The sequence below is a fragment of the Pseudomyrmex gracilis genome, unplaced genomic scaffold, assembly GCF_002006095.1.
Source record: "Pseudomyrmex gracilis isolate BER0280 unplaced genomic scaffold, ASM200609v1 scaffold_260, whole genome shotgun sequence".
In the NCBI taxonomy this organism is placed as follows: Eukaryota; Metazoa; Arthropoda; class Insecta; order Hymenoptera; family Formicidae; genus Pseudomyrmex; species Pseudomyrmex gracilis.
In genome coordinates this window covers 81,239-108,907 of record NW_018020844.1, presented here as the reverse complement: position 1 = coordinate 108,907, position 27,669 = coordinate 81,239, and the positions used below count along the sequence as shown (strand labels likewise).

General features: G+C 40.1%; 4 protein-coding genes across 12 annotated transcripts; 2 read left to right on the top strand and 2 right to left on the bottom strand.

Moving 5' to 3' along the window:
• Positions 1–164: 164 nt before the first annotated feature.
• LOC109859390 (sodium- and chloride-dependent glycine transporter 1-like) lies at positions 165–18,829 on the bottom strand. Of its 4 annotated transcripts, none has more exons than XM_020437622.1 (11): positions 18,794–18,829; positions 5,504–5,695; positions 4,918–5,167; positions 4,640–4,798; positions 4,179–4,386; positions 3,815–3,986; positions 3,378–3,734; positions 3,068–3,277; positions 2,621–2,962; positions 2,302–2,539; positions 165–2,201 (listed from the first exon to the last, which is right to left on the bottom strand). In XM_020437622.1, the coding sequence occupies exons 2-11, from the start codon at positions 5,546–5,548 to the stop codon at positions 2,041–2,043; spliced, it is 2,142 nt and encodes a 713-aa protein (XP_020293211.1). In that variant the 5' UTR covers positions 5,549–5,695; positions 18,794–18,829; the 3' UTR covers positions 165–2,040. The 4 variants fall into 4 exon arrangements, with proteins under 4 accessions (XP_020293211.1, XP_020293210.1, XP_020293209.1 ...); XM_020437621.1 differs by lacking the exon at positions 18,794–18,829 and adding an exon at positions 6,520–7,065 and having other exon boundaries at positions 5,504–5,706; XM_020437620.1 differs by lacking the exon at positions 18,794–18,829 and adding an exon at positions 6,520–7,065.
• On the top strand, positions 8,803–15,741 carry LOC109859389 (ubiquitin-protein ligase E3A). Of its 6 annotated transcripts, none has more exons than XM_020437619.1 (12): positions 8,803–8,844; positions 10,766–10,901; positions 11,008–11,188; positions 11,355–11,717; positions 12,038–12,345; positions 12,431–12,634; positions 12,724–13,035; positions 13,124–13,324; positions 13,420–13,697; positions 13,775–13,991; positions 14,086–14,321; positions 14,432–15,741. In XM_020437619.1, exons 2-12 carry the CDS (start codon positions 10,794–10,796, stop codon positions 14,550–14,552), a joined length of 2,529 nt encoding a protein of 842 aa, XP_020293208.1. In that variant the 5' UTR covers positions 8,803–8,844; positions 10,766–10,793; the 3' UTR covers positions 14,553–15,741. The 6 variants fall into 6 exon arrangements, with proteins under 6 accessions (XP_020293208.1, XP_020293202.1, XP_020293207.1 ...); XM_020437613.1 differs by lacking the exon at positions 8,803–8,844 and adding an exon at positions 8,962–9,843; XM_020437618.1 differs by lacking the exon at positions 8,803–8,844 and adding an exon at positions 8,963–9,157.
• On the top strand, positions 15,859–18,591 carry LOC109859391 (insulin-degrading enzyme-like). Its single transcript, XM_020437624.1, has 5 exons — positions 15,859–16,574; positions 16,798–17,298; positions 17,497–17,705; positions 17,816–18,094; positions 18,202–18,591. The coding sequence occupies exons 1-5, from the start codon at positions 16,343–16,345 to the stop codon at positions 18,580–18,582; spliced, it is 1,602 nt and encodes a 533-aa protein (XP_020293213.1). The 5' UTR covers positions 15,859–16,342; the 3' UTR covers positions 18,583–18,591.
• LOC109859392 (GDP-fucose protein O-fucosyltransferase 2) lies at positions 18,694–22,960 on the bottom strand. Its single transcript, XM_020437625.1, has 9 exons — positions 22,786–22,960; positions 22,513–22,649; positions 22,306–22,431; positions 21,867–22,134; positions 21,605–21,797; positions 21,365–21,545; positions 21,161–21,290; positions 20,935–21,081; positions 18,694–18,948 (listed from the first exon to the last, which is right to left on the bottom strand). Exons 1-9 carry the CDS (start codon positions 22,926–22,928, stop codon positions 18,927–18,929), a joined length of 1,347 nt encoding a protein of 448 aa, XP_020293214.1. The 5' UTR covers positions 22,929–22,960; the 3' UTR covers positions 18,694–18,926.
• Between the last annotated feature and the right edge of the window lie 4,709 nt (positions 22,961–27,669).

The window sequence follows — 27,669 nt, the reverse complement described above, 5'->3', positions numbered from 1 at the left end:
CGAACCGTAATAATACTCTATGCGATAAAACATATTGTTTTTCTCATACAACGTAAAGTAAGAACGTTTACTTTATTTACTTTCATCGTGTGTGTCTATAATTTTATATTAAAATCTTTGCGCGCACGCGCGCACACATACACGCACAAGATATATATATATATTGTATGACGTATAAAATAGATATGTAGGAAACAAAATAATTAACATTTTTGTTTTCGTGATGAGTAAGCGGTTCAATCTCAATTATTATTATCGCTTACTATTTACATATGTCATCCCTTACTTGTTAAAAACAGTCAATTATCTCACTTAAAAGGCGATATAAGCCGGCTGGAAAACAGATTTTTTGCCCGTGACAACACAGATTTTCGTCGTCGAAAAGGTCACGGATTTGTTACAGAATCCGTACCGCGATTTCTTCAATACCGTGCAATTGGAAAGAGCAAAGCTCTGTAACAAACTCTGTAAACGCGAGTCTGACGACGAATTTGCTGGCATCAGAAACCGAACACGTCTGTCGAACACACTTTTGACGGCAGATTGATTGATGGCAGAAAACGTATATTCTTGATGAACGGCCATTAGGGGGTCAAGGCGATATGTATATATATATATATATATATATTCCCGATATTAAAAACAGAGATTCCATTCATCCATTTTATCGGAGATATACAGAACAACACGAAGAATTAACGTAAAGATATGAACATTTTTTGTAGCAATTACTTGGCGCTGCTGGACCACTTTCCGTTCAGAAACTTGTTTTGGGCTTCGGTCACTTTGAGCTTCTTCAATGACATCGAAAGCTGTTAATTGGTTGTTTTTGTTTTTTTTTGTTTTTTTTTTTGTTTTAACATCTAGACTTAAAAATACACGCGCATATACACACATATGCACAAAGAGGGATAAGTTCGATCTTCACGCGGTAACACTTGGGATAATTTTTAACATGTCGGTCAATTCTCTCAATATCAGTCTCTCAAACTGAGTAACTTTCGTCTGATAACTCTTTTTAACCTTGTACACACACATATATATATATATATATAATTTTTTCTTACAAATTTTTTTTATAAGTTACACAATACGAACACTTACACGTTACATTCCCCTTCTGTCTTTTCTTCTCATTAAGTGTTTTTCTCTTGCACACACGTTTTAAAATAGATATCTACAATCTATTCTTTCCTAGAGTCTCTTTTGTTAAAATTAATTGATATTGAAAATTGTCCACGAGACATCTATCGAAGCTTCTATGTTTTTTGGAAGATAGATAACAACAGGTACTACTTGTATTCGCTTCTTCACAAATTTTGTCATACCTTTCGTAGAGCGTGGGAAAATAATCTCATATAGGAATCTTATATTTCAACAATTATAATATTTTTTTTATATCGACGCTAAATCATCCAACTTGTAAAAGAATATGAGTTATATGTGTGGTAATAAAAATATTGTTACTTTAACAAATCATCCAGAGAAACTGAACGAAGATTTGTTACGCTGTTGTAACCCGTGTGTGGTTTCTTCGTTTCCTCAGCAATCATAATTACAAAACGATCACATTTAACGGATATGAGCAACACACTTCGGAGTGTGAAACAAGTTACGAACTTCTTCTATTTGAAGACTTTCTTATAAATTTCTTTAATAAATAATACTAGAATGTACTTGGCGCATACGCGCGCATGTTTTGCGCCTTTAGGTCGCGCTTGAACCGCGTGTGAAGGCGAAAAACTCATTACAGCCTCATTACATTTTGACATCGTCTTGGAACGCTCTGTATATAAATCTTGTAACATGTGATTCGGCAATCGCAGGTAAAGATTGCAACTACCGACAATATTTTAATAAGAAATCCTTTTTTCTATTTGTGACAAGTTTGTGTGTATCGGATATGCTTTCTCCCTTTCTCTCTTTCTCTCTCCCTCTCTCTTTCTCTCTTTCTCTCTTTCTCTCTCTTTCTTTTTAGATATCTTTAGCGCGGGTTGTCTAAGAAAAATTGTCGTCGTTGAATTGAAGACGCACGTCGTGTCACACTTGTTGCGACGTGATCAGATCGGTTTTACTAGAATTCTTGAGAATCGACGGTCCGGGAAGTTTGTGGCTAATAGCAACAGCGCTGGGCGGTTGTATTATCGGTTCACCGTTAACTAAAACGATCATATCACGCACCGTATCATATGCACCAGGTCCTTTCAAGGAATTACAATTAAATTAAAAACTGATTTTTTTTTTCACTTTCTACGCGCACGTGTACGTCCGCTTCATTGGAGATAATAAGGAATTGTTTACCTGACGAGGGCGTGCGATTCGGCGTTCTGGAGGATGAGTTTTGGGACGCCGGGCCCCAGTCCGACGTCGGTTGCAACAATAATTTTACGCGTTCCCACAAACTTTTGTTCTTGCGCTTGCTCTTTCTCCGTTCGGTTTGTCGGCAAGAGCCGCTGCTGTCGGCATCGTCGTCCTCGTAATCGTCGTCCTCGTAATCATCGTCATAATCCGATCGTCGACGTTGTTTCTTCAGTTGATCCTGAAAGAAATTGTCTTTCTCTCGTACAACAAACACCATGGCTTCTTAGTGTTTCAGTCAAATGAGACCGTTGTGACTTACAACAGCTAATCCGACAATCACCAAGACGGGAAACATACTGATGACCCAACCCAACACGTCCGCCCACTTCGGATAAACGTAAACTCCGTACTTGATCGGCTCGTACTTTACCCAATTGAAGCAGAGAATGAAGAAGAGCGCGGCCGGAGTTACGACCTTCCACATCCACGTCCAGAAGAATCTCCACAGACGACCGCGAGGCCCGATCATCTGCTCGACGTCGTTCAGAAAGCGATCCGCGCCGTATATCCACGCTACGAGAATACACTCGCTTATGGCGATCAACAAAACGGACCAGTTCGCCGCGTACTTGTCCATCAGCTGTAGCCAGTACATACCGGCCTGTCAAAATAAAAAAACAAAAAAAAAACAATTTTTTATACCTGCAAGAAACACGTTAAATTGATGAGAATTGATATTCCGCTTGAGATTCAAAATGTAACTTGCATTGGTGGTGAAAACAACGCCACCGGCGTAACCGATCACCGCAGCTCCCAGAACCACCCAGATCTTGTAGTTCCTGAGCGTGGGCAGCCCGTCGAGTATCGCGGTTGTGACGGTCTCCATGAGAGCGAACTGCGAATCGAGTCCCAATGTCAGCAACATGATGAAGAACAGAAGCGACCAGATCGGCGCGATTGGCAGACGGGCCACAACCTTCAAAGGAACAATCGTTGATTTGGAGATGTGCTCGTCGATATATTCTCTCAAATCGCATATCCAAAATGCATGTGCGAGATAGGGTAGAAAAAACTACCTCCGGGTAAACGATGAACGCCAGACCGGCGCCTTCGTCCACCACCGAAGCGACGGGCACGTCGAGCTCGTGAGCGAGAAAACCGATCATCGAGAAGATCACCAGGCCGGCGAAGAACGAAGTGCCGATGTTACTGATCGCCACGATCAGAGAATCCTTGTAGCAGTTGTTGGTGAACTTGTTGTACGAGCTCAACGTGATCAGACCGCCCCAGGCTGGACTCAGAGCGAAGAAGATCTGCACGGCTGCGTCTCCCCACACCTTGGCGGACATCAGTCTTTTCCAGTCGGGGGTCAAGTAGAATAGCACTCCCTCGTCGGCGCCGGGAAGCAAAATCCCCCGAATAAACAGAGCGATCTGCGCGAAAAGGCGAGAGATTGTTTCGCGCGAGATTCTCAGGTACTTAAACAAAGACGTTTTTTAGTCGCAAGACGCACCAGTACGACGTAAGGAAAAAGCGCGGTGAAATACACGACTTTGCCCGAGCTTTGAACGCCTTTGCTCAGACATAGGAACACGATGATCCACGCCAGAAACAGACAAGCCGCCATTGACGGCCGAATCGATCCGGTTTCCTCGATCCCGCTACTGATCCCCAAAACGTGATTGCTAAACACACACACACACCCGGGGAAGAAAAATGTTTTCTTCGAATACAACTTGAGTAGTGTTTTATATATTCACAAAAATTATAAGGAGAAAAATTCAAAGGAAAACTGCATATCGACGAGTTGAAATAAAAGCGCGAGTTAAAAAAAAAAGAACAAAAAAGCCGATAATCGATATGTAGGTTTTTTATACTTGAAATACTCCTCGGCTGGCGGTTTTCTGATGGCACTGGTTATGTTATCGATAACCAATCCCATCGCGGTCATTTGGGTCGAATTGAGACATCGTTTTTTAAAGTAAGTGGCGTTCTGAGAGGCGCAGGCCTCGGCAGCGTCTGGCATGAAGCAATCCTCGGTGCTCCACTCTTTCTCGCATTTGCCCCAGGGCAACTCCCAACCACCTGTGCGAACAATCTGAATGAGCGTTTTGAAATAGAAAACTTATCGCGAAAAAAAAAAAGGACAGAAAACTCGATTGCGTGCAATTACACACGTGACATCGTCATCAATCTTGTATACAATATGTCACATAATTATTTATCGAGATATCGAATTTGTTTAAACGTGCGGGACAGACTTTTTCCCCGGTTTCTTTCAACACTCAGCGAATTGTCAAATAAAAAAAATATATCCCGTATGTGTTATGTTATTTACCAAAAACCGAGGCGAACATGTAATACAGCGTCCAGGCGATAATCAAATTGTAATAGAGCATGACGACGGAGCTGATGAGAACCATTCCGTATCCCAGGCCGCGAAGCAACGGGCAAAACTGCTTGTAAGCCGCAACCGGTCCGAGACTGGCGTATTGTCCTGTATAAAAAAACAAAAAAAAAAAAACAAAACGTGCGGCAGGAACGTGCGAATAACGAAGTGTTCGTAAGAGAATCGTAACAACTTTCTTGTAACAACAAAATTCGATCAATCGTCACCTAAGGAGAGTTCCATGAACATGAGCGGCAATCCGGCGATAACGAGCATCACGGTGAACGGTATCAGAAAGGCGCCGCCGCCGTTTGAGTAGCAAAGATACGGAAATCTCCAGACATTTCCGAGACCCACGCTGTATCCCAGAAGAGATAACAGAAAATCGAATCTTCCCGTCCACGTTCCGCGCTCCGGATGATCATCTCCGCCCTGAAGAGGCGCCTGGCTATTCGCCACGGAGTATTTGTCTTCGTTCTACCGAAAAATCGAGGCAACGTGCATGTCTCACTCTTCCATCCCCAACAAGACGAGCGTCAAAAATTGTTTTTTTTTGTTTTTTTTTTAAATAAACAATCTTCGAACGCGCGAGGATGTTCCTCGGGTTCTTTGCGTTGTTGATCGAACCAACAGCGTAATCCCAGATTCAGGAAAAATTGTCGAAATTGCACTGTCGGTTTTCTTCAAACGCTTAAATTTTTTTTAAATCATTTTTTCACGCAATATATATTTTTGCGTCATATTATATATTATATTAAAACACTTGACGAATAATTCGGATCGCTTATATATATAAAAAAAAACTCTGCTTACGTCCCAGTCCAAATAAGGACGAATTCTCGAGGATGCTTCTTCCATTCTTTTACACTACAAAGCGCTCGTGATACATCAATCGTTTCTTCGTTTTCTCATGGCTGTCGAATCCCGTCGAAATTCAATATGCAGATATTCATCTCTCTCCTTAGTAAAGTCGATAGTCTACGCACTCACTTCTCCTCAATTGTCCTGCACACAAACTGCTTTATTGAATACTTTTTTTTTTGTTTGCAATTATAGTTTTTCTCTTTTACTGTCTCTCTCTCTCTCTCTCTCTCTCTCATAAATACAGCTTAATCAATCAATCAATCAATCTCTCTCACTAATAAGTTTTTTAAGAGCACAGAGTGTCTTTTTGTTTTTAATTCAAGAAAATTCATTATCTTCGTACTTCTGAAACGTTCGTTATCAATTTACCGTCTCATCTCTATCCGAAATCTCAACAAGCGCTAATTAACTAAGTGCTAAATAATAATCACTCGGGTTCTAACTGTTGTTATCGCGTTTGCATCGAAGTGATACACGCGGAATTACGTAATTGCTCGCGCTAAGAGGCTCGCGTTTCCAATTTATAATCGTCTCTTTCGCACACACAATTGAAAATTTTGCTTCGATACGCAAATCTTTAAATGAAACCAAAACCGTTTAGGTCTTTATTATATAATTTCTTTTTTTTTTTTAAGCGGATATTGTCGGACCAAATGAAATGTAGCCGAAAAGGAAATTCGAATTTCTTGTTTCTTCTGTGTTTTGAAGAATTTCTTTTATTCTTCCGAATACAATATTTTTTAAATAACTTATGCAAGTCTACGCAAAGATTCAAGTCGAGTGCCAAATTGCAATTAGACCGAAAATCGGTTCTCTCTCTCTCGAAAAAAACACGCGTTTTATTTCGATTATACAAGTCCGTCTATCTCTCACTTGTCGAATTTGATTTCAGATAAAAAAAAAACGGAGAGAGAATCACAAATTCGAACTTAAATTAAACTCAAGCGATCCGAGGTGTCACTTACCGTGTTCTCATTGCTTAAAATTAACGCACACATTCGTATGTTCACCAGACGTTATACCAGGACGTAAACTCGCCGGTAAAGAGTCAGCTGACGAAATCGGATCTCTATGTAACTTCTTGATGAAGGTAAATTCGCCAAGGTCAGGATTCGCACACTGTCATACAATTTTTCAAGGTCACACTCGGCGAGAGAACAGAGCGGAAGCTCTCGAAAGATAGAGAAAAGCGAGCGGAAGGAACCAACGCGCAAACGAACGGAAATACATAGACGGAATGAGAGAATTGAACGGACCGCGCGCGGATCCGTGCCCGGGCAGCTGTCCGACCTATCTGATTGCCTACTTATAGGGGCGCTTTCTCCTATACCGGCTGGTCTCTCTCTCTCGTTTTTTTTTTCTCTCTCTCTCTCTCTCTGTCTCTGCCTCTCCGCGGAGATCGGCTTTCCTTCGCTCGCTCCCGTTCTCGCTCTTCTGCTTTCCTACACCTCTTGCGTGCCCAGATATGAGACCTGTCGAGTTTCCAACTCCACTCGGATCGATCGATACTGCTCCTGCGAACTGTGTTCTGTCCTAAACCTTGCATCCTCTCTTTTCTCTCTCTCTCTCTCTCTCTTTCTCTCTTCTACCTTCTCCTCTTTCTCCTCTTTTCGCACGCACGCGCGCACACACATCTATACACAAGGACATTTCTTTGCATTTTTTATTTTTTTTTTTTTTATTTACATATAATTCTGAGAAAAAGTGTACAAGATGTCCAGAAGTAAAAAACAAATCTCACCAAAACTATTTCGAGATCTTCCTCCCATAATAGAAATTTTTACATTTTTATTTTACGATCAGTAGCACGTGTAAAAATCATGCTACTGATTTCCATTATAATTAAATAAATAAATAAATGCAACAAGAGTGTTGCGTGTTTCATCAATAAGGTTCATTCAAACATTCCAAGGTTTAGAACTAATTCAATTCGCTCGTTTTAACCCTGACCTGCGTTTTTTTCTGAGCGACAAAAAATATAAAATGTAACTTTACAAAATTAAATTTTTTACAAATGAAAGAACAATTTGAGATCACGAGAGACTCAAATACGATAAACCATCCTCGGAAGTCGTGTTACAAATGCGTTGTCAATATAGTATGATAGTTGCCGTTTGGGCCTTTAGAAATAAAAATAAAAAGATAAGCAAAGAAAGGGGTTAAATTTTACTTCCATACAACGCAATATTTCTATATGTATTGTTATTATCCGTACTATTGAGATACATAAATTCCCCGAGCAAGATGACGTCAGTCAATGTTACACAGTGACGTCAAAACGACATCTAATGACGTAAACAACGTCATAAGGAAATTATCCGGTTATGCGTGAGTTATTACAAAACTTTTAAATATTTAAATAATTTTTATAGTATTTAATTTCTATCTAAAACATTCTTCTTACATATGTGCAATATAGTTTTTGTTTTTCGCAGAAAAACTTCTGTACATGCGTATCTCAAATTTTTTTTATATAAATTAAACAATTCTCCGAAATTTTCAAAACAAGAATAAACATGTGAATATAAGTATGAAAAACTGCAAGTTTTCAGAATTATCTTCTTGTTCATCTGAAATTTTCATTGTCTCATATTTTTGAAAAATAAAACTTTCAAGATCTCGATGAATTTTGATTTTCTTGAAAACTTTCCCCAGCTCATAATTTTATATTGATAAATTTTTATTTTATATTTGAGTTTAAATTTGCGATGTGGGAAACCACATCTTTCCAAGAAAATTTTGAAAATTTCATGCGTGTCTCCCTCTATTCACCCCCTGTTCCGTTATTACTGACAGCACTGAAAATTTATAGGTTCACGTCACGTATCCTATAGATTCAATACTGCCAGTAGTAATAACGGAACTGAGGGCTATGATCAGACATCGGCTGTGTTCCTATATTAACTGCCAGCACTAAAAATCTATACTTCACGTCACAAGTACTATAGATTTTTAGTACTGGCAGTTAATATTGGAACGCAGTCATCATCAATTGGGTGCGTTCAGACAACTCAACAGTTGCACAACTGTTGAGAGATAATCACTTCTGATTGGATCATACTTTTGGAACCGCAGAAAATTTTGAAGAATAGTCCTATCATAAGTGATTAATCCCTCAACCGTTGAGTTGTCTGAACGCACCCAATGACAGCGTTCAGAAAGCCGCTCGCAATTATCCACGTGTTTTTCGAACGCATTCGATTTTATTCCCCAGATAATCACATAGGGATATTTTACGACGCACACGCGCAACTTTCGCCAATTCTCTTTTTATTATTCTTCACAAAAAGGTACATCGAATTATGAAAGTAATATTGCATGAAAAAAAAAAAACATGCAATTTCAAAAATATTGCTAAACAAATATTTTGACCGACCGTTGACCGAGCCGATGCCGTTCCTTGCATTTTGTTTTTTTTTACTTTTGCGCAGTTGCAATTGACTCGCGGTGACTTGGTTGTGTTGGTGATCGCAAACGATAGACGTCAGTAGTGCAGAAAGACGACGAAGATAATCCCCGAGATCCGTGATTCTTCTCGACGTGACGAGTTTTGTCTGTTTATACCACGTGAAACGATCAAGTTTGCGCTCCCGATCTCTCACCGTAAAAACATCACGTAATTCGCGCATTGTCGATTGTGTTTTCGTCATAACCTCCAAGATACGCGAATTCGGCGCAAACAAAATTTTACTTTCCCCCGCGCGGAAGCTATAGTCGTCTCGAATTATCTCTCTGTTTTTCTCCTTTCTCTCTCTCTCTACCTCTTGTCTCTGTCTCTTTCCCCGTTTCTCCGGTTCTCCGTCTATATTCTTCTCTCTCTCTCGCTTCTGTTTTTATTTCTCTGTGTTTCTTTGTCGCGTTTTCCTCGGTCTGTGTGTGTCTCTGTTCCTCTCCTTCTCCCCTCTTTCGTTACGAGGAGTCGGTCTCTCTGACGTGCGAGAGAAGTGCGCTGAAGCACCGAGGGGGCGACGAATCATCAAAGCGAAGAGAAGTTGCCTCGATCGCGTGTTTGTGGAACGCGATTTAAAGGCGACGTTTAAAAGGACTTTAAAAAAAAAAGTGGCACGGAAAAAATATTCTCGCTCTAAGGATTAGAAATAAATATTTACAGTTTCAAAGTTGGATAACGGCGATTGTGGTGCGGACGAGAAGTGCGGTGATAACGAGCGCGCGTGGTGGTACGATTCAATCAACCCTCCCGTCGCCGAACAAACAGGCAAAATACCGACCGATTTCTAGTCTATGAGTTCCAAGAGTCAGGGGGACCCTGGAGAAGATCACATTTCCAGGTGTCACGAGACTGTCGTTTGTGCGTCCCTTAGTGTCGCGCGCGAGACAATACAAAAAAATACGTTGTTGTTCTCTCGATTAACACCATGTACACACGCGATAGATTTTTTAGGCAGCGTAAACTCTCATCATCCCGAGACACTAAGTCGCGCGTGATAAACAAATTCGGTCTTTTTTTTTTTATTTATTTATTTTTTTTTTATTATTTTTTATCATCGGTTAAACGGCAGTGACGCGAGATCGAACGGTCGTTGACGGATAAGTTGACGACAACGTTCGCGGTTAAAATATTGTCCGTGTATTGATTCAATCGAAGCGTGTGCTTCGAAATCTCACCCCGGCGCGGAGCACACAGTTTTTCCAGTTTTTCCAACCGTTTACGCATCACGTACGAGTAGTTTTTCCTTTTGTGTATTGTTCCGTCTTCGTTCTCACTTGTGGGTGAAAATTTAGAAAGAGAGGTGTTTTTATTTTCTTCGTCCTCGTGAGCGAGATAGCGCAAGAGAGATGATCTATTATTAGAACTTTGTTTTGATGCGAACGACACCTCTTTATCCGACTCCTTGTTGAATTGTACAACAATGTGACGATTTTTTCGACCTCGGCCGTTTAGTCTCGCAGCCGTTTGGCATCGTTTTGTTTTTTTTTTTTGTGTCTCATAGATCTCAAAGTGATTTCGTTTTCTCTTCGCGCGTAGTGTTCGTTTCTCTCTCCCCGATTGGATGTTCAGTAGAATGTGTTTTTATTTTGTAATTCAAACTTTCAAAACAACTACAATTGCCATTCTCAAAAAATAAAATGTCGATTATAGCATTTGCCCAAGTACCAGCTTCCTCAGGCAGTTAAAACATCAGACCTACCTGAATAACGTACACGCGTATCGCACATGTGTGTATATATTCTTCTGATTTTTTTTTGTAGGGTACGTGCGGAGAGTCCTTGCAGTGACATGAAGCGTGCGGCTGCGAAGAAACTCATTGAACGTTACTTTTACCAACTTACTGATGGTTGTGGAAATCCCTATTGTGACAATCAGTATTGTGCCTCAAGTGGCAAAGTATGACTTTTGAAAACTTCTGTCAATGCTGCAATTGCTCTGCGAAACAATTGGATAATATTTAAGCATCTGTTGTTTCTTTTTTTTTTTTTTTTTTTTAATCTAGGTTACTAATCTAACTCCAAATCAAGCAGCTGCTCAAGCAATCCAGTTGTTCTCACAAGAAGCGAGACTATGTGATGGCACACAACCCAGTAAAGTTGCACGAACTACCATAGAACCCGGACAAACGTCATTAGCAAAAAGTCTACCTGTAAAAAATGTTAATTCTACGAGTTCTGACGAAGGTATTACTCAGTCGATTTAAAAAAAAGCTTTAATTCTCGAACCAAACCAACCGACTTCCAGCGCGTATTTATATTTTGATTTTTTTAGAAACTTTTAATTTTAAGACACACAAACAATTAGCTGGTGATTAGCGAAGCTAATATAAATGTTAATTTCTCTGATTAGGAAAACAACCATATCTCACAGAAGCTAAGCTTCTGGATATTATAGAAAAATGTAAGGCAGAAAGCTCATATTCTTTGTTGATTCGTACTTTGGGAGAAGTGTTTTCTTGCAAAGAGTCATTAAGCATCAGCTTTCAAAAGACTGAAAAGAGCAATTCTCCTCTCACGGCACTTCTTGAGCGGGCGCCCGACACTTTGTTGAGGCCTCCCGCTGATATGAACAAAGAGGCAGTACGATCTCTTCAAGGCGAAGATAAAGATGAGGATAGCAGTGATCCGTCACCGACAGTTCCTAATAATGACGACACCAGTGTCGATTTGCCATCAGTTCGTCGAGCATTCGAAGCACTTTGGTCTTTGCCAGGTATGAGAAAAAAAATTAATCTGTTCTCTTCACTTTTTATGTAACCAAAACCAAACAAATCTACAGTCATTACGTATTAAAATACTTCGCTACACAAAACAGTTTTATATCTTAGTTTAACAACATAATCTAAAAATAACTTTTTTACTTGGCAAAGCAGTTGATAGGGGCTCGTTGTTAAATTCAAGTAGTTTTTCTCATTCAGTCGTTTTTAAAAAACCGACATTGTTTAATATTTCGCACTTACATTCGTCTTGGAATCTTAGATGGAAGCTCACATTTCGCGGACTCGTTCATTTAATTTTGTGTTTAATAATCAGGCGAGGTGTTCGAGTCAGCTCTGGTCAATGCGCTAGTCACTTTGGCAGAGGACATAGAGTTAAATGTGAGGGTATTTCGCTCAAGCTGGGAAAGCATGGAAATGTTTCTAAGAGCGTTCATCATTGTATTTGAGATCCCAATGCTCGGAAATAGCGAATACTTGGAATTGGCTCTTCACATGTTGTGTAAAGCGTTGAACTGTTTGCCTGTGGTGGCCCAAGCCAAGTTGGCACGGGTATGGGCCAAGCATTGTAAACCCCGGCTTCCCGGTCTTCTTCAGGCGCTCCAGGAACTCATAACCGTTAAAGTGCGTTTGTCCAATCACGTCGATGTATAATTCTTCAACAACGATTTGAGAAATTCGGTATTGTTATCGTGTGGATGTCTTACAGGTAATAGGGGGAACTTTTACGCGGGATTATTGTGTCCAGGATGCGGACACTATCACCGCACCCACGAAAGTCATGAAAATCTTGTACTACGCGAGTATGTTGGCCGGTGAATTAGACATACCCGAGCAGACTCTCGGCGACGAGGCCGAATCGGGTAGCAGCGACAAAACTGGCTCGCGATCGTCAACGTCAACGCCATCTCAAGTATCGTCTCTTTATTTCTTCCCGCACGACGTATCTTTTTTTTCGTTGTAGATTTTTAATTCAAACGAAATATACTGATCTCGTTTTAGGATCCGCTAGCGACAGAATTAGGAATTACCGCGTTAGACGCGCGTAAACCTTTCATACCGTTTACCGATTTCTACAACGAGCCGCTTAGCGATGCCGTGGAGATGGACAAAGATTTTGCTTATTACAAAAGTGAAAACGACGAAAACGCAGAAACAAAGTTTAGCTTTATGCATTACGCTTTCATTCTCACACCAGCCACTAAAACTCTGGGTTTGTATTATGATAATCGTATACGAATGTATAGCGAACGACGTATGAGTTTTTTGCAGACCGTTGTCGGACAACCCACCAATCCGTATCTCAGATTGAAGGTTCGTTTATTTACCCCGGCTATGTGTATGACGATCCGATACGTGTGTCTCGCGCGTTCTAAACCTGTTTAACTTTACGTTGAAACAGGTGCGGAGAGATCATTTGATAGATGACGCATTGGTAGAACTGGAAATGGTAGCGTTGGAGAATCCGTCGGATTTGAAAAAGCAGTTAGTCGTCGAGTTTGAAGGGGAACAAGGTGTTGACGAGGGTGGTGTGTCGAAGGAATTCTTCCAATTAGTCGTGGAAGAGATCTTCAATCCCGATTACGGCATGTTCACCACTCAAGTGAGAATTTGTTTTTGCAATTTACAGCCCAATGCGTAAATAAAAATTGCACAATTGCGTGTAATTTGTTCTTGTTTGGTTTTTATTGTTTGTAGGAAGACACGCAAATGACTTGGTTCAATCCGACGTCGTTCGAAAGCGACGCGCAGTTCACACTGATAGGAATTGTCCTCGGTTTGGCGATTTACAACAATGTAATTTTGGACGTGCGCTTCCCAATGGTGGTTTATAGAAAATTGTTGGGCAGGAAAGGTGCTTTCACCGATCTGGAAGACTGGGGCCCGACGTTGTACCGCACAATGAAAGAATTAATGGAATACACGGGAGACGACATGCCAGAAACGTTTATGCAAACTTTCCGGGTGGGTTACAGGTACGTTATCGGCCCCGTCGTCGATCGAGGAAACACGCACGCCCGCGCGTTTTCATTGTGTCCTCGCTTTTCCACAGGGATGTGTTCGGATCGTTGTCGTTCTACGAACTCAGGGAGAACGGCGACAACTTGTACGTCACCCAAGATAACAAAAAGGAGTTCGTCGATCTCTACGCGGATTTCCTGCTGAACAAATCCGTGGAGAAACAATTCAACGCCTTCAGGCGCGGCTTCCAAATGGTCACGGATGAGAGTCCGCTCGCGTTGCTCTTCAGACCCGAGGAGATCGAACAGGTATGAATCGAGTGATCGTGCGCGTTTACATAACGCAAACGGTTATATCGATCTGCCGATTGTTCTGACGGATTTGTTTGATGCGCACGTATAGCTCGTTTGCGGGAGCAAAATATTCGATTTTGCCGAGCTGGAAGCGGCTACGGAATACGAAGGCGGTTACACCGTCGACAGCGAGGCGATACGTAACTTCTGGCGTGTGGCTCACTCCTTGCCGCCCGAGAGTCAACGGAGACTTCTTCAATTCACAACCGGCAGTGATCGGGTGCCGGTTGGCGGTCTTTCGAGACTCAAAATGGTCATTGCCAGACACGGTCCAGATTCCGACAGGTAAGGCGATGTTTTTGTTTTACGCTCTTTGACTCGATTTTTGTTTGTTGTCACTGTCTCGTTTTCGCCCGTTTTGATAAACGTGAAATCATCTCGTTGTGTATTTTCAGATTGCCAATAGCGCATACGTGCTTCAACGTGTTATTGTTACCAGATTACAGCACAATAGAGAAACTGCAAGATCGTTTGTTGAAAGCAATCAATTATTCGAAGGGTTTCGGCATGTTGTGAACGTGCTGCATTTGCTCCTCCACTTTCTTCCTCAGTCTTTCGAAATCATATATTCGAACTATATGATACAAGTTATTTAATTTCTGTTTACTTCATATGTCGCGGCTATGCTACTCGGAACTAGTTGTAATATTCGAAAGTTGATACGCCAACGCGCTTATTTGTGTGAAACGTGTGAAACGTCTCACACCTCTGTACAACAATGCATCAAAGGGCTCCTAAACGTACTAAAAAAATTAAAAAAAAAACCAAAAAAAAAAAAAAAGAAAAATTCCAACGAATCAACGATCGAACTCATTGTGTACAAAAACAAGTATATATTCTTGAACAACAAAAAAACCGCGCTTTAAAACTTATTCTTGCACCGCCGCAAGTATATCCGCCTGTACTATATGACGATTTTTGGATCTACGGATGCAGAAATGTGTATGTCTTTTTTCTACTGACATAAAGATGAGCGATTTCATTCCGATGAGAGAGAGAAAGAGAGAGAGAGAGAGACATTGCAGAACGCGCAATTTACGATGAATCACAGAAAAAAAAAAAGAAAAACTGTATCGAAACGTACAGTTTGCGCGAATGTGTGATTTTAGTGAGATACAGAGTGTGATATCAACCGAATGCATCTCGGGAGCTCAAATACCTTTACAGTTAATTTGCGTGATTTTATATTCTGCAACTTTCTATTCAGCATCGAAGTGTCATCTCTAACACGTCGTGTCTAACGTAACAATCGCTGAATTGTGCGAATAATCGCTAGGTTTTTCAAGTAAAGATAAAAAAAAATAATAATAATTTGTCGCCACATACATATCCGTTATCTTTTCACTCGGTTCGTAGAACACATGAACGATAAAGTAAAACAAAAAAATATCATCTTTTACTGGTGATGCATTTAATTGTTTAATTAAGTGTATTTACAACGATTGTGTGACGTTAACGGAAATCAATCAGATATTTTCTTCTTTTGCAGAAAAAGGAAATGTATATGCAAAACTACTTGAGAATGAAAATGGAGATATTTTTCATTAAGTTTTTATTATTTACTCTTCTTTCTCGATTCGACAATGTTTGTTTATGATGTGTAAATAATGATTTATTTGCAGACTTATATGTACGCGCCGCTTCGCCAAGTTTACAGACACAAATTTATTTAGCTTCCTGGAAAAAAAAAAAAAAAAAAAAAAAACGACTGCTGCAACACCGAAAATAATTTTATACGCAATATGTGTGTATGAGCTACTACAAAAAAAAAACCCAGTCTCGAAACAAACTTTTTTACGAAGTAATGCGCGCGCGTGCGCGAGAGAGAAAGAGAGAGAGAGAGAGAGAACGGTGCTTTTGTAACTACTTTTCTTTCAATTTGTAATATTTTTAACTTATTCTTGTGTAACATGGGACGATAAAGTAGTACGGAATAGAAATAAAAATTTGTATAAACATTTGTAATAAGCGGCGGCCTTAAGTGGCTCTGCCAAACATTGCTACCTGTTTTATTGTTATTTACGTGACAATAAAGCTCTCAAGAAAAGCAAACATTTGTTTGAGTATTTCGTTACTTATTTTTTTAATGCGTGCAACTACACCAGGTCAGAATAGATTACACACACATGTGCACACTATTAACATTTTAAATGTTCTTTACGCGCAATCACAATTACGTTTTCTGTACTTGTGTTTCTTTCCTTGCGAGTGGAAGAAAATATTTGTTTTCCTCATCAAATCCAAACTCGCGACCTTAAGGTACGACGGTAAACAAACACGGTGTGTAATCTGACAAAGTAATACAAATGTACGGATTCAATGCTAACTTTCTTGATTTTCTTAAACCTCGTCTTTCAATCGGGTTTCTGACAATGGCAGACGCGCAAGATCGTCGAGTGTGGCGATACTACGATGTAAAAAAATCAGAAACCGATCACAGATCCTACCGAGGATTGGAACTTGTCAATGGGATAAGAGTGTGTTTGATAAGCGACAGAACAATTTCCAGAGCAAGTGTTGTACTAGACGCTAACGTTGGTAATTTTTGTTGATTGGTTTTATAAATTTGTCAAGTTGTTTATATTTTTTTTTTTTGAAGAACCGCAAACACAATTTTTCAATCTAAACTTGTTCTTTCGTCGCACCTGTTGCGACGATGTCTCATCTCTTGGTTTCGAATCTGAGACATCACGTATATCAGTCAAACAACAATAAATTGCACAATTGAGTTTAGAGAAACAATTCGAACAATTTGTTAAAGGCTATTTTAACGACCCGCCTGATATGCAAGGACTGGCGTGCTTGTGCCAACGTGTGATGATTCTGGGAACCAGCAAGCAACGAAGATGCAATCAGTTCAGACAGTTTTTGTTTAACCGCGGTGGGGTTTTCGCTTCGACGACGACAGCGGATCACACCAGCTTCTACGTCAACGTGAAATCCGTGCACTTTCGCTCTGTCTTGGGACGTTTCGTTCATATTTTTCTAACGCCTCTCTTCAAGGAAGATTGGATCGAGAGAGAGGCGAAGATCATAGATCTGGAATGGAAAGACAATCTCAAGTGCGATCTCCAACGGGTGCACGAGTTCGACAAGTTCACTGCCAGCAACGCGCATCCTTATTCGAAACTTCTCACGGGTAATGAGGAAACGTTGAGCAAAATACCGAAACTGAGAGGCGTCAACGTCAGAGAGAGACTGTTGGAGTTCTTCGGAAGCAATTATTCCGGCAATCGTATGTCGCTGTGCGTTTGCAGCAATGGTAAGGCGGTATTTGTGTTTTGTAATTAAAAAAAGAACAAAATGTAACACACATCTCACACTTCGCTTTCCACCCTTAATTCTTTTTGATCAACTCGCGCTAACGCGTACTTATTCAAATATACAAATTGTTTTAATCGCGTTTGTTGAAGAGAAAAAAATCCATTGCACTAGCGAACTATCGATTTTACATGTTCAGACACGTTGGACAACCTCGAGAAACTAGTGCTGGATCTCTTCTGTCGAATAAACGGCACGACATTTCACTTTCTGTCGATCTACGACCATCCGTTTCAACACCCGGAAGAATTTTGCGTCAAGTGGTACCTCATTCCCAAAACACCGATCAAGTTCGTGAGGATTATATTTCCCTTACCTTTTCAGATAACGAATTACTGGAGTTACCAGGTAACACAACGGATATTATAATTTTTTATTGAAGTATTAAAGTTGTATTAAAGTTTATATATACACAACGTTGCGCATCTTTGTTTCATTGACATTTTGTTAATGTCTAGCACCTGGACTTTATTTGTCATTTGTTGGAACACGCGGGAGAGGACACCTTGCTGCAATACTTGAAGATCAAAAATTGGTGTCACGACATCGCGGCAGACATAGTTGAATACGCCGCGGGCGTCAATTTTTTAAAGATCGATTTCAATGTGACGGCGATCGGTATTATGTACGCCGAGGACATCATCATGCATTTCTTCCAATATCTGAAACTGTTCTCCGACAAACTGTTAATACGGAGATCGAGCATTCAATACGCGCAACTCGAGTGGCTGTTCAATGTAATTGCACAAACACATGAATTTGATTATTTTTGCACAAAAAAAAAAAAAAAAAATGTGCCGCAAGATGTTGATGGCGTGTGTAAAACAAGATTTCATACTTGCAGACATTTATAGATACCAAGGAGGAAAAGGAGAAGCTCGAAGATAATTTTAATCATCTGGAGATGTTCAAAATAGTACAAACGATGCAGAGACGAGTGTTTATCAAAGAACTGTCCATAAACAGACCCCGATCCGGCGAGTTCAATCTCGACCTGATTCACTGGTTGTTGAAGAATTACATAAAGCCGAAATACATAAGGATTTACTCGGTCGCGAGAGAAAATCTGACGGAAGTGCCCTGGACGTCGATAGGCCCGAAACGGTGTAACGGATTACGTTACTACGAAGAAAAACTGGACGAGAGTATAATTGACATATGGAGGAAATCTGACACAAAGTCGATGAGATTACCTCGCACGCGGGAATTTCTAAGACAGCAGTGAAAGCTCTTTTTGCAGAACAAAAAAAAAATATATATATATGCATATGGAAAAAAATTTTATATATATACATATATATATTTATTTTAACTAAGTAGTACAGCCGCACTTGATGTTAAATTTACAGTGTTTGTGAAAAAATTCTTCGATGTTTAAAAAAGAAAACAAAATCTGGTTTTAGGATACATTAGGTTAATGATATCCGGATACTCACACATAAATGATGTGTGTTTTCGCACACGCAGTCTATCTCGTACACGCCTTCAGCTCTCTGGATCAAGAATGATTAAACTCGCGTTATTTTCAGATATTTCTCTTCTATTTATATTCAAGGACACGCAGCTTCTTTACGGTCGTAAAGCGCAAATACTGAAAAATAGAAAAAGTTACGCAAAAAATACTCTTGATCTTGTAAGACGAAGACACGTGTGAGAAAGTCTGTACGCATACGCGCGCACACACACACAGAAAGAGAGAGAGAGAGAGAGAAATATATTGTTAAGACTTCTCGATACTCGCTCAGTCACCTTGAATGATGACGTCAGAAGCGAGGAAATTTATACGTTTAAAATTGTTGCAGCCTACGTCAGGACAAAAGAGTATTTGTCTCGCCCAAACTGACTTTTAATCAATAAGACACGGTAAAATGTGCCGGACAGCGAAGTGAAAATTTTTTAGGCGTATATTTCCTCTCGCTTCTGACGTCACAGTCCACAAGAGACTCAGCTACGTCGAGCATCTGAGAAGTCTTAAACGTTGTATTAAAGAAATTAAAAAAAAAAAAAAAAAGAAGACACTGGAAGCTATTGAGGAATCTTTTGGTGCATCTGAAGTGTATGTGCTCTAAACAAGTTTCGTTAAACAAAAAAACCGATGACGATTGCAAAACAAGTTGGACGCATGAACATATACATACATGTACATAAATATACATAAATATACATATAAGGGGGATTTATATTTATATTGCTGCAATATGTATACGTGTATGTGTGTGTAGCTTGTGCGCATGAATGTCTCTGCGTGCGCATCGACTCTGAGTGAGCGCTGAATCGAGAGAACACAAAGAATGTTCTTTTTTTTTTGTTTTACGCGCCGTTTTTTTTTAGCTGCAGACCGACAATATATTGAATAAAGAAAAAAGACAAGAAACGGCGCGTAAAAATGTAACGTTTTGTTTTTTTTGCTATCTCGCGAAAAACGAGCGTCTCACGGTCGGTGTGCGCATATGTACGGTCCAACTCCGATTAACGCGATTTAATTCATTCGGCAAGTTTCGCGCGTGTGTCAAACGATTATAAAATTCAAATTGAGAAACGTTACAATTGTTTCGTAAACTTCAGAAATATTTACCGCAATCTTCGTGTCGTGATTTTTATCATTTTTAACTATGCGCGTAATCTTTTTTTTCTTTTTACTGCATATTAAAAGTGATCTAAGGATAATTGCACTAATCGTTAAATTAATTTTCTTTTCGACTGCTACAAGACATTGCAAGATATTGCGGTATCTGAATATTTACATAACACGCGCGTAACACGAGAAATGCATCATTTCCTTTTGATGATACATCTCGCGATAACTGGAATGAGCGAAATTGCGAAAAGCGGAGCTTTCACTGTATTATATGTACGTGTATCATATATAAATAAATTCTAATTCTGTACAACACCCCTTATCTTTATAGCCAAAGATAACGGTGGAAATTTACATCGCAGCTCCTTAATAAATGACCTCTATTTTGAAGGAGTAGAGTCGATAGTCGCTGCAGCCGGATTGTGACGTCAGAAGCGAGAAAATATGCATTTAAAATTGTTGAAGCTTACGTCAAAACGCGCGAAACGGTATTTCCGTACAAACTTACTTTTTTTTATTCGTTTTTGTTAGAACACACTCGTAAATTATAAATTTTCTCGATTCTGACGTCGCAAAATCTTCTATCGTGATAAATTTATACTAATGTATTATTTATCAATATATATATATATATACATATACTCATTGGCCGCATTTCAACGGAATTGAGCGCTTTGTGCTTATTGTCTGTGATTGGACTATTTTTCTCAATATAAAAAGTTATACAACAAAAATGCTTACACTTGAATCGCTCGGTTCTGCCGAACGCGGCCACTTACTTATTTTTTGTTTTTTTTATCTGCATTGATACTTGGAAAAATTATTTGTTAGCTACCTTCAGGATAGTTTATAATTTGTTTATGTACAAGATTATCTTGCATTATAAAGCATATGGCAACGAACACCAGTACCAGTTAAATTGGATTTATTTATTATCAAGCTTTTATACAAAAAATGGCTAAAGATATTCTGAGATATTTCATATTGTCAATACTTTACCAAACGATCTGCCAATTTCCACTTGTCGCGCACTTCTTGGTGTTCTTGCACAATCGATTGAACGTGGTTTCTGATGGGAAACCGATAATCTCCCTGTCTTCTTGAATTCTGAACGTAAACGTCGACTCGTGCGTGCCTACAAAATACCTACGTAAAAAAAAAAAAAAAACTAAGATGAAACTTGCGTTGAAAACGAAGAGTAGCGGGATAAAAAGGATGTAATTACCTTGCGTACGAACAAATAATTTGATCAATAATGGCCACTCCGCCGTCTTTGAACTTTCTCATTACATAATTAGACGGCACGAACCTCATCACCTTGTACTGAGGCAGATGCGACTTGAGTTCTTCAAATTCTAAAAGAAAAACACACATTGATCGATTTTGCCACACATGTTGTTGTTCAATTGTGGTTTTGCAAAGTGCGCACCGTGTTGTTCCGCATCTGTGGCGACAAACAAGACAGTCAGGCCAAGTTCGTTCATTTTTTCTTTCAACTGCGAAGCGGCGCTTTTTATCGACGGCACAGTTGCCTTGTGTCCGACGAGAAAATCGCGTCGTCTTCTCAGATGAACCGCCACGTACGGACCGCCTCTCGCGTCTCGCCGGCTCTGAAGCGAATCTGTCGATAATGTGTTGTTGTCACTGGAAATAATCGAATATAAAATACCTTTTCTTCAGTCCAATCCACTGGTCGTTCCGTATTGTCGGTCTCGTCGGTCGAATTCAGAAACGTTCTTCTGTAGTTCGCCGCGATATCGTACAGCTCGGAAGTGTAACGCATGCTGCGTCGAGCCTTCCAATATTCTTTCGACCCGTACTCGTCGTGCAGAGCTATCTCCATGTGATCGAACATCACGGATCTGTAAAAACGGATGAAGTGTCAACGAGATCGAAAAATCGATCATGTTCAAACCTGGTCTCAATCTTACTTGTATCGCGTTGGCTTGAGATTCTGACGAAGATTGGATACTGTGCCGTGGAATTTCAGACATTTCAAATCTCGAGCTGTGATGTCATAGCCCCAGAATAAACCAGCATAAGAATCGTTTTGTTTCTGTTTGCGATACGGCAAAGAATCGTAACTGCATTTTGTCACTTCGTTCTTATCCTCGAATCTGCCTGTCTCGAACATTTCTTCATCGTTTTGCAAGATATAAACACAATCGAGCTCTATCTCTTTACTCTCGGATGACTGCTCTGAAATCAAACTGTTGTGAAGTCAAGTAAATAATTTATACAATGTTAAACTTAAAGAAAATTTATCAACACATCACTGAAGTGATATTTCATTTTCAGTTATAGAACCTAAGACCAATTGAACACGTCAGTCCAATATCTTGCAATTGATGAAAGATGAGAAAAGACTACCTTCCACAAATTTGTCCATTTCAATGACTGGTACATATCGTTGCAAACTTGCGACATCAAAAAAAGTACTCCAAGGTAGTCGATCCTGGATTCCTGCATCTTGACTTCGCCAATGATACAGATGACCTAACAGTTAGAAATTAAATTAGAAATGAGCGTTGCATGTGTTGTAAACTGTCAGCTTTGTATTTCTGTTCTATACACTACCCCATGGTGGCAATACCAACTGCCATTGAAATTCTTTGTCCTTTTTAATCAATTTGTTCAGAAAAACAGCAATGCGAACGTAAACATCTCTTCTGAGATTGAAACCCTCTGGGGGATTCACGTCGTAGAGAACGTAACTGTAAGAAAACGTAACATCGTGTATTTTTATGTAACAAAAACAATTATAACAACACACAGCAGAATTGTTGTCAATTAAATATGGCAAGTTCGAAACTTTTCTTCCAAGTTTTCATAAATAAACAACTGACAAACCGTTTGCGTGTGAAACGGTACGAAGTGGAGCATTTTTCTGAATTTTCATTGTATTCATCGGACGCTTTGCAATACTCCGATTCGCTGCCGTTTGCGATGCACGCGGTCAGAAAGAGAACGGGCAACAATTTGAAGGTAAACATTTTTCAACCGAGTTGGAAGATTAGCGCGGCAATAGAAGAAAATACAGCCCGAAAATACGGGATTATTAAGAAATTGAACTTGATTTGACCAATCGAAATCAAGTTCGCCAAACTTTGCGTTCTTCGTTCTGATTGGCTAGATTTCAATTCGCTGCGTTTCGCACCATTCGACCGACCAATCGAAACGAAAATCTCTTCGTTCCGATTGGTTGACAAACTTCCTCGATCCACCCAACGAGCAGGGTTTTTCGAACGCAGATCCCGTATTATTGCCTGCATTAGTTACCAGCGACATTAGTTACCGAAACGCTCGCGTATGCGCACGGATGTTTTGTTCCCACGAAAAACTCAAACCAAAGCTACATGGTCGGTAAATCGAATCAAACGAGCTTGAAAGACATTCCCAAGACGTCGCTTGACGACGTTCTCAGAGTAACCAAAAAAGAAGAATGAGAGAAATTTTTTTATGATCTTGTAAAATGAAGGTAACTTTTTTACTAATTGTTTAATCGACAACGAGCAACGTCTGAAATTTCTCGGACATTACTCGCGATCGGAGCCAACGTGTCCGTGGCGGTACGGTTCAAGGTCATTGAAATCTGTGACGCGTTGCTCCTCTCGCGCCTAGTTTTATCGTTTGTTTTTGTAACAGAAGTTAAATGTTTTTCTAAATTTGTATCAATCTCGCAAACAATTCTGTCTACAAATTCTCGTTGATCGAATGACCGCCACGACGTGTTCAAAATATCAACGTGAGAAGAAATCCAATAAGATTATATGCGCATATGTAGTTTTGACACAAGAGCGTTCTATTTTCTCCGTTCTCTAACCTTGCGCGCATTTGTTTTTGTTTTTTATTTTTTTTTTCCGGCCCGGTCTCGCCATTTCAGTTTCGACGCAATCGCATAACTCGTTTTCTAAAGACGCCTCGCTCTCGCTCTCTTGTTCTGGGATAGCTTAAAACAAGTTGCGTTGAGATTGGTCAAGGTACCAACATCACTTTAGATCCGCTCTTTCGCTCGCGGTCGTCTCTCTCACTCCCCCTCCGCCTCACTCTCCTCTCCTTCTCTCGTGTGTTCCCTCCACTCTCCGTCTCTCTTCTCTCGCTTCTTTACATCGTTGCCGCCAATGCCATCATCGTCGATTTTAGCCGGTCCATCTGCCCACCCTTCCCTAGCAACGCCTTTTTCCCCCCCTCGTCCTCCCCCCTCGACAAATCCTATTCTCCTACTAATGCGAACTCTCTCGCAGGTTCCTCGCCTCGAAGGCATGGCAACCCTCCGGTCGGTTTCTTCTCGTGCAATTTGGGGGATTCGCACAAACCAAACGACGCGTAGTAGCGTTTCCAGTAGCGGCTTACGCGCACAGGTTGGCCCCTTGTAAAATAATTGAGCGTAAAAAATCATTTACATGTTTTATGCGTCAAATAGTTTTTCAAACAGATCTTTGCATTTCCGCACAGTTGTTTTCTCGTGCGAATCTCTCGAATTTTCAAATTTTTTTCAAACACGACGACTTGACAAACGATAACTAATAATATTTATGTTAAACAAATGTTTTTGTGTAAAATTATTATTATTTTGTGATTTATGCGACTTGTTACAAATATACGTTCCTCGTAGTTGCGTAAATATGCATTTCGCGTAAAAAACGCACAGTTTATCTTTCTTTTCTCAATTGTCGGTAAAATTCAAGTTCAAGTAACCGCGTCACGCGTTAAATATCACGCGAATTTATTTGTCGATTGTCCCACAAGAGCTTACACGCGGAATTCATATATTGTAATCCTATCTCTCTTCGTTGACGCGATGGTTCGCAACCGTCCGAAAGCCCGAGAGAGTATTGATCGCTAAATTTTCGTCATATCTTACAGTCAAGTCGGTTCGCAAAAGTCAAGGCTTCTCTTCGCGATTCGACACGTGCCGCGCATATATATGTACAAAGAAAGTAATTAGCAAACGAGCGGGGAGCGTAAACGTTAATTTTAAACGACGCAGAACCGACTTTTAGATAAAAACAAAAAAAAAAAAGAGATAAATAAACATGACCGAATAATTTATACTCGTTCGAATCGCTTTTCGTTTTTTTTTTCGCTTCCGCGATAATATGTTAATCATAGATATATAAAACGGTAAAATAAGAATAGAAATATGCACAAAATTAGTTCAAATAATTGTCAGAATTCATGCGCGATGTGTTTCAAGCGTTTCCTTCCTTTCCGCTTTTCTCAATTTACGATCTTTGCGCGCGTATGAAGTAAAACAAAGATACATTTGAACATCGCGTAGCCATCGGAGATTTGATCACGCTTTCTCGATTATCCGCATCAATGAAGGCGACAACTTTTGATCGGTCGCTTCTTTTTTTTTGACGCGTAGCGGGAGGGAGGGGAAAGCAAAAAACCCATCGTTGTGTGTCCCTCTTTGCTCGAATCCGCTTTCTTTCTTTCTCTCCCTTTTTCTCTGTATTTCTCTAATAAACGAAACATGCGATTGCCCTTCTCCCACCAGTGGCGGCGCGAACCGCACGTGGCGTCCAATGCCCTGTCGTGAGGCGCGCGTCGTGGTTTCCGCCGGACACACGTGCATTGCGCGCACTAGGTCATTGCTCTCCTCTGTGTCTCTCTGGCTCTTTCGCAAGCAATATCGCTGCGAGCAAGTCAGAGCTCGGGTGCGTTGGTGCGAGAGCGCGAGCGAGAGTTTTTGACCCTTCTTTTGTATACGACACTTGACGCACACACGCCGGCATGACCACGACACGGTAAATCGCGCTGCGCCAAAAAACCGATGTTTCTTCACATATCGTCCTGCGTAACCGCGTAACGTTTGCGAAGCGTTAAATGCACGCGCGGATTCTAACCTTGGCTTGCTTTTTTTATTATTATTTTTTTTTATTTCGGCCTGATCCTCGTATCGTGAAAGTTATCGCGAGACGACACGTGTGTCAATCATCGATAAAAAAATATATATATATATACACATATACGTGTAAACAGAATCTCGAATCTGGGAACGTAAATTTCATATGTACGATAATTCGTCATCTTTAATGCATTTACGACCGTATCGTAACTCCGACGTTCAGTTACGTTGGGACTTTGTCAACAAGTTTATCTCGAAAACTCGTCAAAACTTATCCCTTATCACAAAAACCCAGAGAGAGAGAGAGAGAGAGAGAGAGAGAGAGAGAGAGAGAGAGAGAGAGAGAGAGAGAGAGAAAGTTTTAATATGTTAACTTCGATATAAACGACACCACGCATGTGCAAGAGAATATCCGCGGAATATTATCCCATTATTTTACGATTGTCTGCCGCACTTAATGGTTACGTAAGAACATTTAATTGGGTAGACGTAATAAAACGAAGAGAGAGACAAATTAATTGCGAATCGCATCGACAGTTACGCAGCAACCTTGAGATAACGTAAACAACATCCAGTGATGAATATCTAGCTCGTCGTCGATGTTTCACAGGAAGTATCGTTTCGTAAGACAGACCTATATATCACGGGATTGATTTGTATAATTAAACATTGCAAATGTGTTTTCCACTTTCGATCGAATATACGTTTATTTATATTCTCGCGCGTTTATTTACATTGCACGCGCGCTATTTAATCGCGAAACAAGGTGCGAAACAAGACACGAGATTTTCCGAGATCCTTCTTCTTTTCGCAACCGATGATTGGCAAAGCGATTGATCGGCAATCACGGCAAATTCAAAATTTGTCTCATTCGCAATTTGATTGAGAAACGCACGCACAGAATTTTCGTTTTGTCTAAATTACTCGATAACACACGCGCCACGCTTTCCAATCGGCGCGATAAAAAAAAAAAAAAAAAACAACTCGAGGTTCTCATCCTTTGGTTTGCGAAGTGTCACGTTCAACTTTTCAGCTTGGCGTCCCGTAAAAGTTGTTTACTAGTTCTCAACAATTATTCGACAGTAATTCATTTCTTATCACAGATCTCGGACGTGACATTCTGACGCGTAACGACGACACATGTGTTCGATAAAACGAGAATTTTTTCTTATCTATCATTACGCACTTCTTCAATATAAGTGTCATATTTAACTAAATTTAGAGAATAAATAGCGCGCGTACTGTTTACGATAAAAACGCGTTTAAAATACCGCAGGCGAACGATAGCGATTGTTTCTCGGTCGAAATCTCACGCGAGGTTTTTAAATTGTCGATTTAAATGCGAGTGCGGGATCTTTGGCGCGTGAGTTTTTCTTGAATTTTTTTTTAACAACGAACGAAACGAAATTGCCAGATATTCCGAGACGTCGTCGTCGTTCGACGATATCTTAAAGACGCGAAAGCTTCGCATCTCTCGGGCGTCCTAAACCCGAGTAGAAAATGATTAAGGTTTGCCTGCATTTTGCTCCGGGCGCAATCAGGTAATGTCATGGCTTGCCTTATTTTAGAAAACCTGATCCGGTGCTGATAGTGTCTACATCAGGGTTATTGTATTATTTGATACGTGTGGCCCTTCTGTCAGCGCCGCAACGAGGGCTACTCTATTAGCGCTTCATTGAGAAGATCATTATGCGGTCCTGATTGAGTTTTTTCTAAAATTCTCTATTGAATTTGCGCATGTACACATTCTATTGAAATAAGAATCATCGAGAGTTAGAAAACTTCATTGTGAAATTGCAATTTTCATACTGTTGTGTGAAGTGAAATAAAAAATAATGGATCGTGCGGAAAAACTTAGAAAATTAACACGAATACGTGTT